We start from the raw sequence: 17,084 nt of genomic DNA on the forward strand, positions 1-17,084 counted from the left end.
ATGAGCCACACCATCCGCGTGGTCCTTTTAGAAGGAACAACAGTGGACCGCAACTTCAAGGGAATGGTTCTTCTAATCATGGCCATGGTAGCAAACGATACCAGGAACGTTGGATTGATGATTGGAGCTATAACCATCAATCTTTTGGCAGCAGAGTAAACCTTGCACCCCAGCAGAGTGTCGCCTCTCGGCCCTTCATACGTGGTCCAGTTTCAAGTGCTCCTTTTATTCCTCCACCTCCCCCTGTGGGTGCGCGGCCCTATGGTCCCCCAGTGTTCTACAATGGTGAGGTTTGCTGCTTTGAGATACTTGCTTCTGTAGATTATCTTGCGTGCTAATTATATTTTGTTTCAATTTGCAGATGCTTCATCTTTTACGTATTTTGCTCTTGGACCCCACCCAGGTTCACCCGGGCACATGCCTATGTTTCCATATGCACCAATGTCGTCTCCCATACCTGATCCTCACTTGCCTTCCAAAATTGTGAAACAGATAGATTATTATTTTTGGTATGTTATTTTTGTTATGCATACTAAATGATTCATCCGCTCATTGCTGTCTATTTGCGCATGGTATCAACGCTTGGATTTTCACATGTATCTTGCAGTGATGATAATTTGGTGAAGGACACATATTTGCGCCAGAAAATGGATGTGGATGGATGGGTTCCCATAAACTTAATAGCAAGCTTTAAGAAAGTAAGTCGGTCAAATTAATGAAAAATTTCCTGCTTATGCTTATTTCTTTATCCATTTTATCTAAACTTAAACTTGCGATTCTTTTTTGATTGTTGGTACATAGAAGAGAAATTTTGAGGCTCTAGATCAGAAAGTTGAAAATATCAAAAGCTTGATTCTTTAATTGGAATTTAGTGAGCAATATAGGTTAAGAATTTTGAAATGTTTCGGTTTTGTTAGATTATTCTTGGATGAAATAAAATGACAATTGATATCTAACTGTAATACGCTTGAGTTTATCAGAAGATTTATATTGATATGGAAATGGTAAATTTGTATGACCAAGAATGCACATTAGAATCATGGTACACTCTTTTTAGTTGGTTTCATTAGGTAACAATGATACTATTTTGAGAATGAAGTAGCTTGGACGGGTTAGTTATTCATGTAAGTTGTCTTTGGAGTGGAATTTGGAGATGCCTGATCGGATCAAAATCATCTCTGGCTGAAAATCTTGCCTGCCATGATTTGAAACACCAAATCGACTGTTAGTGCTGCCATTTAACCTCTTATCATAGTCACAGAGGCAGCTGGATATTTTATGGCTGATCATATCAAACTTTTTAAATGATTTGCCACCTATTACGATGAGACTTAACTATGAATACTAATATTATACATTCTCAATTTTTCAGATTAGGGAGCTGACAGACAATGTCCAACTTATATTGGATGCTTTGCGAGCTTCGAATGTGGTGGAAATACAGGTGAAATGTATCGCATATTTGATCTTCGCAATACCACTTTTCTTATAGTAAATCTTTTACTAGTAGTGTAGTCCAAAATTTTACTGAAAAAACAAGTGAATATACGATTAACTTATGAGCAAAATCTGTTAATATCCCCTTTTCAGCTTTCTCATGCGACTTGTTCTATATATCTATAGACTTGTTATCCTTTGGGTATTTTGTAGACATTTCATCCCACGACATGCACTTTAGATAGAGTATTGGTGGTTTCTAACTCATCTAGGCGATTTTTTTTCTTACTCTTGCAGGGAGAAAAGGTGAGGAGGAAGGGTAATTGGAGAAAATGGATAATGCCAACCTTCTTGTATTCTACATGATCAAGTCCTCAATTTCTTTAATGAGCAATATAGGTTAAGAAGTAAAATCATTGAACGAGGAAACAACTGGTTCTTTAGTGGTTTTTTTTAAAATACAATTGTGCATTTTACGATGTCCTTTTACCAAGTACTCTAATATTTTGCCAAAAATATTAATTTTCCGTCAAAATGTTAATTCTAAAAAAGAAAAAATATAACATTAATATTGAAATATATGTACTACAATAAATGATAATTTCAATTATTGTTTGTATTGATTATATCAATTCATTTAGTTCAAATTTGAATTTAATTCATTTTTATATTAATTCAAATATAATTTATATTATTATATATTTTTTATTCAAATTGAAACTAAACTTTATTGAAAATATAAACTAAATTAAAAATTTTTACATTGATTATATCAATCAATTTAATTTGTGATATGATTTGTGTTACTATGATATATTTAATTTTTATTACAAACTGTATAAATAAATTTTAAACACAAATGATTACAATGTTATATATATATATATATATATATATATATATATATATATATAATTTTGATATCCTGCACACCTACGTGCACACCTCTGTGAGCACCGATGAGGTGTCACTCATCCATTCGATGTGTAATTTTTCTATATTTCATCACATCCAATAGATGAGTGACACCTCATCGGTGCTCACAAAAGTGTGTACGGTAGGTGTGCAGGATATCAAAATTAATTATATGTGTGTGTACTGTAATAAATGATCACTTTAATTATTGTTTGCATTGATTATATCAATTCATTTAATTCAATTTTGAATTTATTTAATTTTTGTATTAATTCAAATATAATTTATGTATTATATGTTTTTTATTTTTTTACTCAAATTGAAACTAATCGAAGATAGCCTAAATTGGGGCAATCCATGGTATTTTTCGATTTCTAGATAATTCAATGTTAAGTGTTGTACAATTATGCCAAGGAAATGGGAATCATGCTGGTTGCGGATCAACTTTTGAAAACTAGATAGATATCGAGCACATAATTAAACAAGAATAAAATGTTATAAAATATTTTGAAATATATTTATACAGATGGATTTATTTATATATTTCGAGCATGTTTTAGTTTGATATTTTTGAGTATAAGAATAATATGGGAGCATGTTTTAGTTTGATATTTCGGAGAATATATCACCCAAATAAATCATATACTCTTGCTAATATACTATCCTCCAAAAATTAGATTTACTAGTATTTATCCATTATATACTATCCTCCAAAAATTAGATTAACTTATGAGCAAAATCTGTTAATATCCCCTTTTCAGCTTTCTCATCCGTCTTGTTCTATATATCTATATATCCTTTGGGTATTTTGTAGACATTTCATCCCACAACATGCACTTTAGATAGAGCATCGGTGCTTTCTAACTTATCTAGGCGATTTTTTTCTTACTCTTGCAGGGAGGAAAGGTGAGGAGGAAGGGTAACTGGAGAAAATGGATAATTCCAACCATCATGTTTCCTACAGGATCAAGTCCTCATTCTCTCAATATTTCTAGTCTGCATATACATGATGAAAAGACAAACACGTAGTTTCTAGCGATACTATTATCATAGGTGGGGACTTTGAACACACAACAACTCTATATTTTAGGCTGCTTTTCAGAGTTTGTGGTGGTCTCTAACTCATCTAGGCGATTTTTTTTTCTTACTCTTGCAGGTAGAATAGGTGAGTAGGAAGGGTTACTGGAGAAAATGGATAATGCCAACTATCCTGTATTCTACAGGATCAAGTCCTCAATCTCTCAATATTTCTAATCTGCATATACATGATAAAAAGACTAACACAATTTCTAGCTATATTTTAGCCACCGTCGGAAGATATTGGTTTACTTCCACTTATTTCTTATAGTCGTTGGTAATTTAGTTGGATTCGTGATTGTCCAGAGTCTATTGCCTCTCTTTTTTTTATTTTTTTTTCCCCAGAAACATCTTATATTATATTGAAATATTGGATATGAATATTTTCTGTTTGGTTTTTATGTGATTTATTTTTACTAATTGCATCTTTATCACTGCAAAAATTATAGATATTTTCAATAAAATATATTTGAAAATCTATAAAGTAAGACTAAAGAAAATATTTCATCTAACCCACATAGCGATTAATGTGTGGCCACGAGCATTAAATAATATATTTTTTGTTATAATATAAATTGTTACGGTGAAAATAGTTTGAATCATACTCAAAATTAGTTTACTACGTACGTTTTGGTTTTGAGTCGAGTATGATATTTTTGAAATTATATATATAATGGATCAACGCTAGTAAATCTAATTTTTGGAGGATAGTATATTAGCAAGAGTAAATGATTTATTTGGTGATATATACTCCGAAATATCAAACTAAAACAAGCTCCAACATTATTCAAGCTCAATATCAAACTAAAACATGCTCGAAATATATAAATAAATCCATCTGTACAAATATATTTCGAAATATTTTATAACATTTATTCTTGTTTAATTACGTGCTCGATATCTATCTAGTTTTCAAAAGTTGATCCGCAGCCAGCATGATTCCCATTTCCTTGGAATAATTGTACAACACTTAACATTGAATTTTCTTGAAATCGAAAAATACCATGAATTGCTCCCATTTAGGCTATATTCGACTAGTCGTTTAACAGAAGCTTTCGAGCGTGAACAGTGAGGTGCACTGGGCAAGTGCGTGCGTGCGTGCATGCATTGCAAGGCTAAGCGTGCTTGTCTTCGGACGATAACCCCTCGAACGAGGGCTTGCAACTTCACCAGACTTTTCTGAATGCCTTTCTAGCCTGTATAAATATATGCAAACATGCATTATGTTATCATAAGTAATATATGGTTTAGGGCATGTTTGTCCAATAAGTCTGACCAAAATAGATTTTGATTATCTGTTTATTAAAAGTAGGAATTACTAAAATAATTTGTCATTGTCCGTATTTGGAATCATTTTTTCGCCTGAGTGCTGCCATGTTTTCAAACGTATGGATAATATTCAATACTATGTTATGAGATACAAAGGAAGACAAGTTATTACATTAAGAACAAATTTTGACTCATAAAATAATCAAATTTCAATTCAAGCCAACTTACAAGATCATTTTCGTCTTTTCTAACAAAATTCTCTCTATGTATATATGTTTGCGCGCGAATAAGTAAGACAACCATATCTTTTCTTGACAAGAAATCTGTACCCATAGTCTCTTCATACAAGATGTTGCTTATTTCATTGCTGAATCTTCCTTTTGTTGTTGTTGTGCACAATCACAATACTAGAATCGCTTTCGTGATCGGATGATGATCGTTGGAAAAGTTTTTTCACGACGATTCGAGATAGAGGTTTTTTCCGTTTCCTGTAATGAAACCCATTTTGGCTGTCGGCTTTGAGATTTAAGAATTGTTAAATGTTGGGACTATTCAAGAGTAGAGAGGGGAATGAGTTGAGTGGGTAGCATGTTCTTCTATCATCGTGCATGGATGAATTGTTTGGGTCTTTTGTCGTGTATCTCTCGCGAAATACCTATATTGCCCTTGCTAAACACGTTTGTTTTGGATTTCACGGTGGTTCTTAGTTCATATTTCAGGTATGGAACTGAAATTTGAATCAAGAAAGATTTTAAAGTTTGAAATCGGTCATTTTTTTTGTAGGGAAAAAATAAACTTTTCGATCTATTAACTTGTTACATTTTGAGTTTTGATCGACTAAATATTTAAAATTTTACTTTAGTATAACTTCAAATAAATTGCTAACAATACCGAATTTTTTTTGTAAAGATTGAATTATTATTATTATTTTTTTTGAAAAGATTGAATTAGTTTTGGTCTTATCAATGACATGTATTTTGGAACTTCATACAGAAATAATTGCGTAACTATGCAATATTTTGTGAAAAGTAAAAATAATTTCAATGTCTCGATACCATAAAGATTTGAAGTTGTTTTAAGAACAAATATGCATTTGGACATATATTTTAAAATCGTTTTTATAATTAAAGAGTAGTATGTTTCGATTTTTATCGTTACCTTTATTTCTAAAAATATATAAAAAAAACTCTCAATTGTTCTTTGTAGAACACCTTTTTAAAAATATTTCACAAAAAATTTATCCAAACACATGCTTTTATTTTTTATTTGTAAAATACTAAAAATATTTGCTCAGCCGAGCCTTAATTTGTTTTGGTTCAGAAAATGTAGTTGAGATAATTTTCTCCTAATTTTTATTTTCGATTCCTTGAAAAAAAAAAAAAAAAAAGAACCGCTAATAAGATGAATATACTTTTTTTAAAGAAATTATTGCAAAATGAATGATAATGCATTCTTTTTCAAATCCAAAAAGTAAACAGTATAAAGTTGACTGTCCTACTTACGTAGTATTCTATCGATCATGTATGTATGGATGGGAGGAGGACTCTCCATTCTCATTGATATATCATAAAAAAGTACTTTCATTTTATCTCTTTAGCTTAGGAAAGTTCTTTAAAAAACTAGCTTTCTCACGGACTTGTAGCCAATTTTAGAATTCTCAAATTTTCATATGATTGAATTGAAATGGTAGTTTGATTGCTCACTTTCTTGTTAGCCATTGGACTGTGAGAGATTTTTTTCATTACATGGTAAACAGGTGATTTCGATTGTCATAAAAGATAATCTGAAATCCGATGTTATAAATTAAAATACTTACACTTAATAGATTTTTTTTTTTTAAAAAAACAAGAATAAAGAGTTACACCAGATGAGCGTTAAAATTAAAATGGTTAGAAAGTGCAAAGCATGGTTGTGAATGAAGTGAAAATCAAGCAAGAAAAATTGAACTTTATTGATAAATAAACTATGGAACAATATTTATAATGAATAAGAATGAAAATATATTATGCGCCTGTACTAATTTGCATAATTTACGATGATTTATAGGAATAGTCAAATTATCCACGTCATACAAGATGGATACGATACAATGCCATGTAACAACACAACTAGTGATGATAAAGAAAATACTAATAGCAAACAAACATTGTGTGTACGTAGGATCTGTGAGGGAATACAAACCACACCTCAAAATTTTCTTTACAAAATCGTGATCAAGCGCAGAGACCGAACACGAAAGATGTTGCTCAGAAACTACATACATAGAGCTGCACCTAGCCAATCTAAAACTACGGATTTATTGAACAAATAGAGAGGCCGTATACGAGTAAGAGGATATCATCAAGCTGGTGTTTCTCGCCGTACAAAAAGAGCATCAAAATACTCTTCTACACAACGGGCAAGAACCGTGTCTCACCAGCCAAGAGTCGATGCAAGGTAGATGAACAAGTGGTGACAATGAGGTAAACTTCGCACGGTCTCCCCTAGCTGAAAGTCCTGCGTATATTTAAAAGCATGGGACAGATTCTTCTAATCAGTTCAACTTGTCGATAAAAGAAGTCTATATACAAAGAGCTCAAACTTTGGCCAACACTTGAATAATTACAATGGCCTCTTCTGAAATTAGGTGGATATAAATGATCCCACAACGAGCGTAGATGTAGGAGTGTCGTATGCGTAATTGCTTTGTCATAGAAATTACGCAAATTTCATAAATGTCACTATATAGGCCAAAAGTCAAGGGTGCACTGATGTAGTTTATCTAACAAGAGACAGATAAAAAGGGAAAGAAATTAGAACAGTACCTGAAGGCAAACAGAACAAGAGACTCCCTCTCCGGAAGTATCAACAATGTCGTCTCTTGCAACCCTTATCTTTGGGAACTTTTCAACTGTGTCTACTAACAAACCATTTGCCCCGCCAGTGTCAAAAATGTCGGGAACGTCTTCAAATGTTGTTTCTACAGCTCCCATCTGATTAACGAAGAAAATTTCGTAAGTCAAAAAAGTAAAAATACTGTCATCCCTATTTCAAAGAAAAGCAATCGAGCACCATAATACCTGACTTTGCACGGCACTTAGCATAGCTGGACCAATACGCTCGCGGACAAGTCTGCCACTTAGAAGGCTCACTATCACATCAATCTGTACAGTCAGATTATCAGCTCCAAACTCAATCAGATTACTAAACATGCCTATAAATCTCGAAGATTGAATGCCAGAATTATCACGTCTGCAATTGAATAGTATTGACTCAAGATTATTAATCCATTCAATAGATAAGACTTACCAAATACAGGAGACACTGTATCCCAGATTCATCGGACTGCCACAAAGAAGTGATGATTCAAAGACTTCGATGGAGTAAACAGCACCGGATATGGCACCAACCGAAGCCCCTCTAACAAATCCACTTTCTGTCTCTTGGCCAATAAGCGCTCCAGTCATTGCTCCCAATATGGTACCAACTGCATAGCAGGGACAGCTCCTCATTAGCATAAAGAATAATTCGAGAGAAAGTACTACTAAAGATCAACATCCCTCTAAAATTCGGTAGTCGCTGCGTGAGACGTTTCTGAAAAAAATAATCATAAGGTGATTGAAAAAATCACCTTTAATCAACTCCAAAAACCTATACAGCACAAAATTCACATCCAAAATCCTACACCACACAATCACAAAGAAAATGAAAACTGCATCCTTGGGGTTCTCAGTATGAATGATGGTTTTCTTCACATTCTCTGTCACCCAAGGTCCAAACATAGCCTAAAATTATAATTTCTTTAAATGTTCTAAATCCCCAAATATGCTGAAAACCCCCAATTTGCGGTACATAGCAAAAACCTAAACCCTAAACAATAAAAACCACGGGAGAACAAATCAATGTTAAGGAAAAAAACACATTATAATTAGGGGTGGGTGAAACCACCAAACCCCTTGAATCGTGATAACCCACCTGCATTAGAAGCGTACGATCAAACCAAATCAAGAAATTGAATCTACAACCACTCAAAACCAAATGGTTCCAATATGTTGTTTGTACTTAAGAAGTCTACTACAAACAAAAAATGTTTGAAACATATTGGAACCATTTGCAGCAAGGGAGGTGGAAAGGAGTGTGGATTGGCAGTCCTCACTCACCCAAGGCACTAAGCATGGCCCTCGTCCCCCTTCTCGTCTAAAATGCACTGAGATGCGCCAAATTGCAGCTGTTCTCTTCCAAGAATCCCACATTTTCTTCAAATGTTTGGTGCCATCCTTTTTGCCGAAACCTGTCTGCAAATCCTTGGCTTCTAATAGAGCCCTATTCTACGAGGATGAAACTGTGCCAAGCGGTTGCGCCAAACAATCTTCGTTGATTTTTGCTGTTTTCTGGTATTATTTTTGTTCCATATATGGTATAGCTAGAACATTGGCATGATTGCTCTTTGGTATAGTTTCTGGAGATTTGGAGTAGGCCCGCCTGGTTTGAAAATTTTCTAGTCAGTTTAGGTGCTTGTGCATTTTGGGGCCTAAAGATTCTGTTGTCATAGGCAATCCGCCGAATCAATAAGTGGTTGAACTTCTAGAACTTAAATATCATCTTGACCGTCGGTTGACTTACTGTTTGAACAGTCTAAAACACCCTGTGGATCACCAACCTACTGCACCAACGTCGAACTGGTTCCAGGATACATCAAATCTGCATCAACGTCCAATCTTAGTGGATTGGAGAAAGAGGTTTTCAAACAAAAAAACTTCTTCGGAAGTCATCTAACAAAGGATATTGTCCCAACTCGATTCTGAATTCTCCCCAACCGATTATAATGTGCTAGTGCATTAGTAGGGACAATAGATCTAACCAGTAGTCGATTTCAACTGGTTAATAAGACAAGACGAAGCTTTAAAAATATTTTATTTCATTTCATGTTTTCTTATTCTATTAGGGTGTGTTGGTACAAGTGATGAGATAACATAAATGATAATTAGCTATAGATAATCAACATTATGTGATACTATTAAGATTGTTTGGTTCAATATTTTGAATATGTGATTAGCTTTTAAATATTGAGTGAGTCTCATGTGAGACCGTCCCACGGATCATAATCCGTGAGACGGGTCAACTCTACCCATATTCACAATAAAAAGTAATACTCTTAGCATAAAAAGTAATACTTTTTCATGGGTAACCCAAATAAGAGATCCGTCTCACAAATACGACCCGTGAGACCGTCTCACACAAGTTTTTGCGTATAATAAATTTAATATATACCCTTGTTAAGTTTACTTATTTGTTGTGCTCAAAGCAATACATACTATTAGATAATAATAATAATACTGTACTAATAACGATATTAATAATCTCTGAAGTAATATGTGTAAATATCATAAAATTAAATATAATAAAAATAAAATATTATTGATAAGCATAACCAACATTAAAATTTAGTTTTTATTATTTTCTAAAATATATACAAATACAATATTTTTTTCAAAATAAAAATATATCTTTATATTTTTTAAAGTTTAAATCAATTAAATAATAATGATATATATAAATATCAGGATCGACATCTAACGCTACAACATTTTAAAATAAATTTTTTATTCAAGGCACAAACTTGTGTGAGACGGTCTCATGGGTCGTATTTTGTGAGACGGATCTCTATTTGGGTCATCCATGAAAAAGTATTACTTTTTATGCTAAGAGTATTACTTTATTGTGAATATGAGTAGGGTTGACCCGTCTCACAGATTAAGATCGTGAGACGGTCTCACATAAGACTCGCTCTTTATTCAATAATAAACTTAACACTCTAAGAAATAAGAGGAGGAAAAATGTAATTTATTAAGTTTTGATAGTGTATCTCATTGATTTGTTAGATTAATAATCAAATAGTTATCTAAAAAATTGGATCTTAAATCGGATCAAAATGATTATTAAAACATCCTTAAAGTTTAACCAAATATTGGATAAGTGTTTGACTATTAATTTATCATTGTTTAATCCACTTCAACCAATCACACCCTTAGAATATACTTGAACCTTTCCTATTTTAAATTGATTTTCCATAACAAAGAACATTTTCATTTACCTAAGAATAAAGAGAGAGGGATTCATTTCCTTGTACTAAAATTGTGCTATGATAACGGTACGGTTTATATTTTGTTTTTAAGAGGCACTTTAGGTTTTGTATTTCATGATTCCGGGACAAATATACAATATTTAATAAAATATTACCACCGCTAAATTTTTAAATGGATTGAGCTTATTGAGGACTTCTGAAAACATGTCTTTGATATTTCTTCTTATATAGAAAATTGAACACTTAAATGAGTTTATAATGACATAAAATGCACTCTTATAAAAAATCGGTTTTGCCATTTTCATAAAATAAGAGCAAATACGAAGTATTTGTTAGTTGATATAAGAGTTCGTTATGTTGTGGCGTTTACATGTGCATGAGATGTGATAGAATAATATTAGATACAATCATCAACAGGAACACAAAAAAATAAGTGATATTTAGAACAAAATGCTACGTGTGTACCATGAATAATCTTATACGACAAAAATCAACTCTTGAACATGTTTGAATCACCTCTATATTCTAGATAGCAGTGCATAGATGAATCAGACCATAATAATAATTCTTAGGGTTGAACCAAGTGACAAATACTTGTAGAGCCAATTTTTTCTAATAATTTTTTGGGCTTGAATCAATTAGTACATAAATTATTTAGAACAATTATTACATGTCAATTGACAAAAAAAATCTATTTAGTTTAACGTAGATTTCTATCATGATTTTTATTTAATTAAAGAATATTTTGTCAATTGATTTAGAATGATTAAAGCAAATTATAATCTCTATATTATCTAAGAACAGAAGTAACACTCATGTTCTTATTCTCACCATATTTTCAAATTTTGAACATCCAATCCTTATCTATATTTTTGAAAGTATAGTTATGTTATACATTAATTATTATTTATTTAAAGTATGGTATTAAAGATAAATCGGCTATTTTTTTAGGAAAAAATTAATATGACAATAGTAAATATTTTATTCTTATTTAGATTATTTATTTTTTTAGTACTTTTAGAGTAAGTTTTTTGTTTTTCTTATCTAATCTTGTACTTGAGTTTTATTTAATTCTATCAAAATTTTCTAGCAAAAAGTTAATGTGAACAATTTGAAATACAAAGATAAGATCTTCTTAATGATAATTTGGAGGATAAATTATATCATCACCATATGTCAAAATTTTAAAAGTAAAACTTGATATAAATCACCTTATAAATCATTAAAGATTTTTCGATTTTTAAAAACATAGGCTTTGTTTTATAAATAAAAGATATCGGATTTTAAATATCGATTATTTTACTTCTTTGTTTTTTTTTTTCGAGATATAAATATTATTTGTTCCGATATATAAATAAATAAAATTAACCTTTATCTTTTTATCTTGATACTAAATACGTATATCCTAATTAAATCCGAGCTGTAATTATATTTGTCGTAGGAAACTAATTCCCGCTTCATTGCTCTATATATATGCGGGGAGACTAGAACACTGCACTTTTATTTGCTTCCGAACAAGAAAACGGGCGGAGATAGGCGATTTCGATTTCGAGTGGAATTTTTGGGTTTTCTTTATCGATTCGATTGTGTTGGTGGGTTTGATGTTCAGATTGCCTGACCTATTTTTTTGTTTTCTGCAATGGCTACTGCTTCTGACTCCTCCGCCTCTGTTCAATCTGTAAATTCTGTTATTGATCGCCATTCCCGGCTCGCGTCGCCTTGTTCATGTTCGAGTATCTCTGATCAGAAGCACGTTTTGCCTTCTGAAATTTTCCTAAACCAATTAATCGCACCACCTGCTAGTTTCTTGGCCGAGGATGGTCAGGCTGAGGGAAGTGAGAATGTTGGTGTAACCAAGAAGTGTGTTTGGAACAATCCTGCTAATGGTGTTGCTCCGCAGGTTGGTGCTTTGATGGGGACAGCATCTTGGCCTGATTTCTCCAAATCAGCTCGTGCTTCCACGAAGGCTTCTTCGAGTTCGACTGATTCTCTTGAAGAACTCTCTCACGAACCAATCATTCTGTCACAGGTTTATTATTTCTGTCATTGTTGTTCTCTATATTTTGGCCCTTTAATCTACCTGTTCAATTTATCTGATGTTCTTAGTTGCTTGGGTTTTATTATATATGCTTCTAGTGCTATTATGAACTCGATGATCAAGTTTTCGTACAAGTTAGACTGCTTTCCTTACGAAATTTTCTTTTTGTGAATAATAGGGGACGTCAGTTGACTCTTGGTCTTCACAGGAAGTAGCAACAAATTCAGCTTCGAACCATGAATCTCCTATCCGCCAGTGTTCTCCGGAGCTAGGTGGTGACAGGACAAGTCACAGAAACATAACAGCCAACGGCAGCTTTTCTCAAGCACCAAATTCACACAGTTCTGTGGTTGAAGCGTCTCCTTTTAAGCCAGTGAAGTCCAGCATCTCTTCGGGGGTATCTCCTAGGACAACACACGTTGGGATGTGGACAGAGAGGAGGATCTCACAGTGGGCATGAGCCACACCATCCGCGTGGTCCTTTTAGAAGGAACAACAGTGGACCGCAACTTCAAGGGAATGGTTCTTCTAATCATGGCCATGGTAGCAACGATACCAGGAACGTTGGATTGATGATTGGAGCTATAACCATCAATCTTTTGGCAGCAGAGTAAACCTTGCACCCCAGCAGAGTGTCGCCTCTCGGCCCTTCATACGTGGTCCAGTTTCAAGTGCTCCTTTTTATTCCTCCACCTCCCCCTGTGGGTGCGCGGCCCTATGGTCCCCCAGTGTTCTACAATGGTGAGGTTTGCTGCTTTGAGATACTTGCTTCTGTAGATTATCTTGCGTGCTAATTATATTTTGTTTCAATTTGCAGATGCTTCATCTTTTACGTATTTTGCTCTTGGACCCCACCCAGGTTCACCCGGGCACATGCCTATGTTTCCATATGCACCAATGTCGTCTCCCATACCTGATCCTCACTTGCCTTCCAAAATTGTGAAACAGATAGATTATTATTTTTGGTATGTTATTTTGTTATGCATACTAAATGATTCATCCGCTCATTGCTGTCTATTTGCGCATGGTATCAACGCTTGGATTTTCACATGTATCTTGCAGTGATGATAATTTGGTGAAGGACACATATTTGCGCCAGAAAATGGATGTGGATGGATGGGTTCCCATAAACTTAATAGCAAGCTTTAAGAAAGTAAGTCGGTCAAATTAATGAAAAATTTCCTGCTTATGCTTATTTCTTTATCCATTTTATCTAAACTTAAACTTGCGATTCTTTTTTGATTGTTGGTACATAGAAGAGAAATTTTGAGGCTCTAGATCAGAAAGTTGAAAATATCAAAAGCTTGATTCTTTAATTGGAATTTAGTGAGCAATATAGGTTAAGAATTTTGAAATGTTTCGGTTTTGTTAGATTATTCTTGGATGAAATAAAATGACAATTGATATCTAACTGTAATACGCTTGAGTTTATCAGAAGATTTATATTGATATGGAAATGGTAAATTTGTATGACCAAGAATGCACATTAGAATCATGGTACACTCTTTTTAGTTGGTTTCATTAGGTACAATGATACTATTTTGAGAATGAAGGTAGCTTGGACGGGTTAGTTATTCATGTAAGTTGTCTTTGAGTGGAATTTGGAGATGCCTGATCGGATCAAAGCATCTCTGGCTGAAAATCTTGCCTGCCATGATTTGAAACACCAAATCGACTGTTAGTGCTGCCATTTAACCTCTTATCATAGTCACAGAGGCAGCTGGATATTTTATGGCTGATCATATCAACTTTTTAAATGATTTGCCACCTATTACGATGAGACTTAACTATGAATACTAATATTATACATTCTCAATTTTTCAGATTAGGGAGCTGACAGACATGTCCAACTTATATTGGATGCTTTGCGAGCTTCGAATGTGGTGGAAATACAGGTGAAATGTATCGCATATTTGATCCTCGCAATACCACTTTTCTTATAGTAAATCTTTTACTAGTAGTGTAGTCCAAAATTTTACTGAAAAAACAAGTGAATATGCGATTAACTTATGAGCAAAATCTGCTAATATCCCCTTTTCAGCTTTCTCATGCGACTTGTTCTATATATCTATAGACTTGTATCCTTTGGGTATTTGTAGACATTCATCCCACGACATGCACTTTAGATAGAGTATTGGTGGTTTCTAACTCATCTAGGCGATTTTTTTCTTACTCTTGCAGGGAGAAAAGGTGAGGAGGAAGGGTAATTGGAGAAAATGGATAATGCCAACCTTCTTGTATTCTACATGATCAAGTCCTCAATTTCTTTAATGAGCAATATAGGTTAAGAAGTAAAATCATTGAACGAGGAAACAACTGGTTCTTAGTGGTTTTTTTAAAATACAATTGTGCATTTTACGATGTCCTTTTACCAAGTACTCTAATATTTGCCAAAAATTTAATTTCCCGTCAAAATGTTATTTCTAAAAAAGAAAAGATATATCATTAATATTGAAATATATGTACTACAATAAATGATAATTTCAATTATTGTTTGTATTGATTATATCAATTCATTTAGTTCAAATTTGAATTTAATTCATTTTTATATTAATTAAAATATAATTTATATATTATATATTTTTTATTATTTTTTTATTCAAATTGAAACTAAACTTTATTGAAAATATAAACTAAATTAAAATTTTTTACATTGATTATATCAATCAATTTAATTTGTGATATGATTTGTGTTACTATGATATATTTAATTTTTATTACAAACTGTATAAATAAATTTAAACACAAATGATTGCAATGTTATATATATATATATATCACTCATCCATTCGATGTGTAATTTTTCTATATTTCATCACATCCAATAGATGAGTGACACCTCATCGGTGCTCACAAAAGTGTGTACGGTAGGTGTGCAAGGATATCAAAATTAATTATATATGTGTGTGTGTACTGTAATAAATGACCACTTTAATTATTGTTTGCATTGATTATATCAATTCATTTAATTCAATTTTGAATTTATTTAATTTTTGTATAATTCAAATGTAATTTATGTATTATATGTTTTTTTATTTTTTTACTCAAATTGAAACTAATCGAAGATAGCCTAAATTGGGGCAATCCATGGTATTTTTCGATTTCTAGATAATTCAATGTTAAGTGTTGTACAATTATTCCAAGGAAATGGGAATCATGCTGGCTGCGGATCAACTTTTGAAAACTAGATAGATATCGAGCACATAATTAAACAAGAATACAATGTTATAAATATTTTGAAATATATTTATACAGATGGATTTATTTATATATTTCGAGCATGTTTTAGTTTGATATTTTGAGTATAAGAATAATGTGGGAGCATGTTTTAGTTTGATATTTCGGAGAATATATCACCCAAATAAATCATATACTCTTGCTAATATACTATCCTCCAAAAATTAGATTTACTAGTATTTATCCATTATATACTATCCTCCAAAAATTAGATTAACTTAAGAGCAAAATCTGTTAATATCCCCTTTTCAGCTTTCTCATCCGACTTGTTCTATATATCTATATATCCTTCGGGTATTTTGTAGACATTTCATCCCCAACATGCACTTTAGATAGAGCATCGGTGCTTTCTAAACTTATCTAGGCGATTTTTTTCTTACTCTTGCAGGGGAAGTGAGGAGGAAGGGTAACTGGAGAAAATGGATAATTCCAACCATCATGTTTCCTACAGAATCAAGTCCTCATTCTCTCAATATTTCTAGTCTGCATATAAATGATGAAAAGAAAAACACGTAGTTTCTAGCGATACTATATCATAAGTGGGGACTTTGAACACACACAACTCTATATTTTAGGCTGCTTTTCAGAGTTTGTGGTGGTCTCTAACTCATCTAGGCGATTTTTTTTCTTACTCTTGCAGGTAGAATAGGTGAGTAGGAAGGGTTACTGGAGAAAATGGATAATGCCAACTATCCTGTATTCTACAGGATCAAGTCCTCAATCTCTCAATATTTCTAATCTGCATATACATGATAAAAAGACTAACACAATTTCTAGCTATATTTTAGCCACCGTCGGAAGATATTGGTTTACTTCCACTTATTTCTTATAGTCGTTGGTAATTTAGTTGGATTCGTGATTGTCCAGAGTCTATTGCCTCTCTTTTTTTTTTATTTTTTTTCCCCAGAAACATCTTATATTATATTGAAATATTGGATATGAATATTTTCTGTTTGGTTTTTATGTGATTTATTTTTACTAATTGCATCTTTATCACTGCAAAAATTATAGATATTTTCAATAAAATATATTTGAAAATCTATAAAG

The 17,084-nt window shown here is 32.6% G+C and overlaps 1 protein-coding gene and 1 pseudogene across 1 annotated transcript; one reads left to right on the forward strand and one right to left on the reverse strand.

Moving 5' to 3' along the window:
- Nucleotides 1-6,810: 6,810 nt before the first annotated feature.
- Nucleotides 6,811-8,459, reverse strand: LOC142515122 (NEP1-interacting protein-like 1; annotated as a pseudogene).
- A 3,942-nt stretch (nucleotides 8,460-12,401) lies between these two features.
- LOC142539693 (la-related protein 1C-like) lies at nucleotides 12,402-14,994 on the forward strand. Its single transcript, XM_075645323.1, has 7 exons — nucleotides 12,402-12,791; nucleotides 12,979-13,197; nucleotides 13,360-13,501; nucleotides 13,618-13,765; nucleotides 13,863-13,953; nucleotides 14,625-14,695; nucleotides 14,982-14,994. Exons 1-7 carry the CDS (start codon nucleotides 12,402-12,404, stop codon nucleotides 14,992-14,994), a joined length of 1,074 nt encoding a protein of 357 aa, XP_075501438.1.
- Nucleotides 14,995-17,084: the final 2,090 nt, after the last annotated feature.

The sequence above is a fragment of the Primulina tabacum genome, chromosome 1, assembly GCF_025594145.1.
Source record: "Primulina tabacum isolate GXHZ01 chromosome 1, ASM2559414v2, whole genome shotgun sequence".
Taxonomy (NCBI): Eukaryota; Viridiplantae; Streptophyta; class Magnoliopsida; order Lamiales; family Gesneriaceae; genus Primulina; species Primulina tabacum.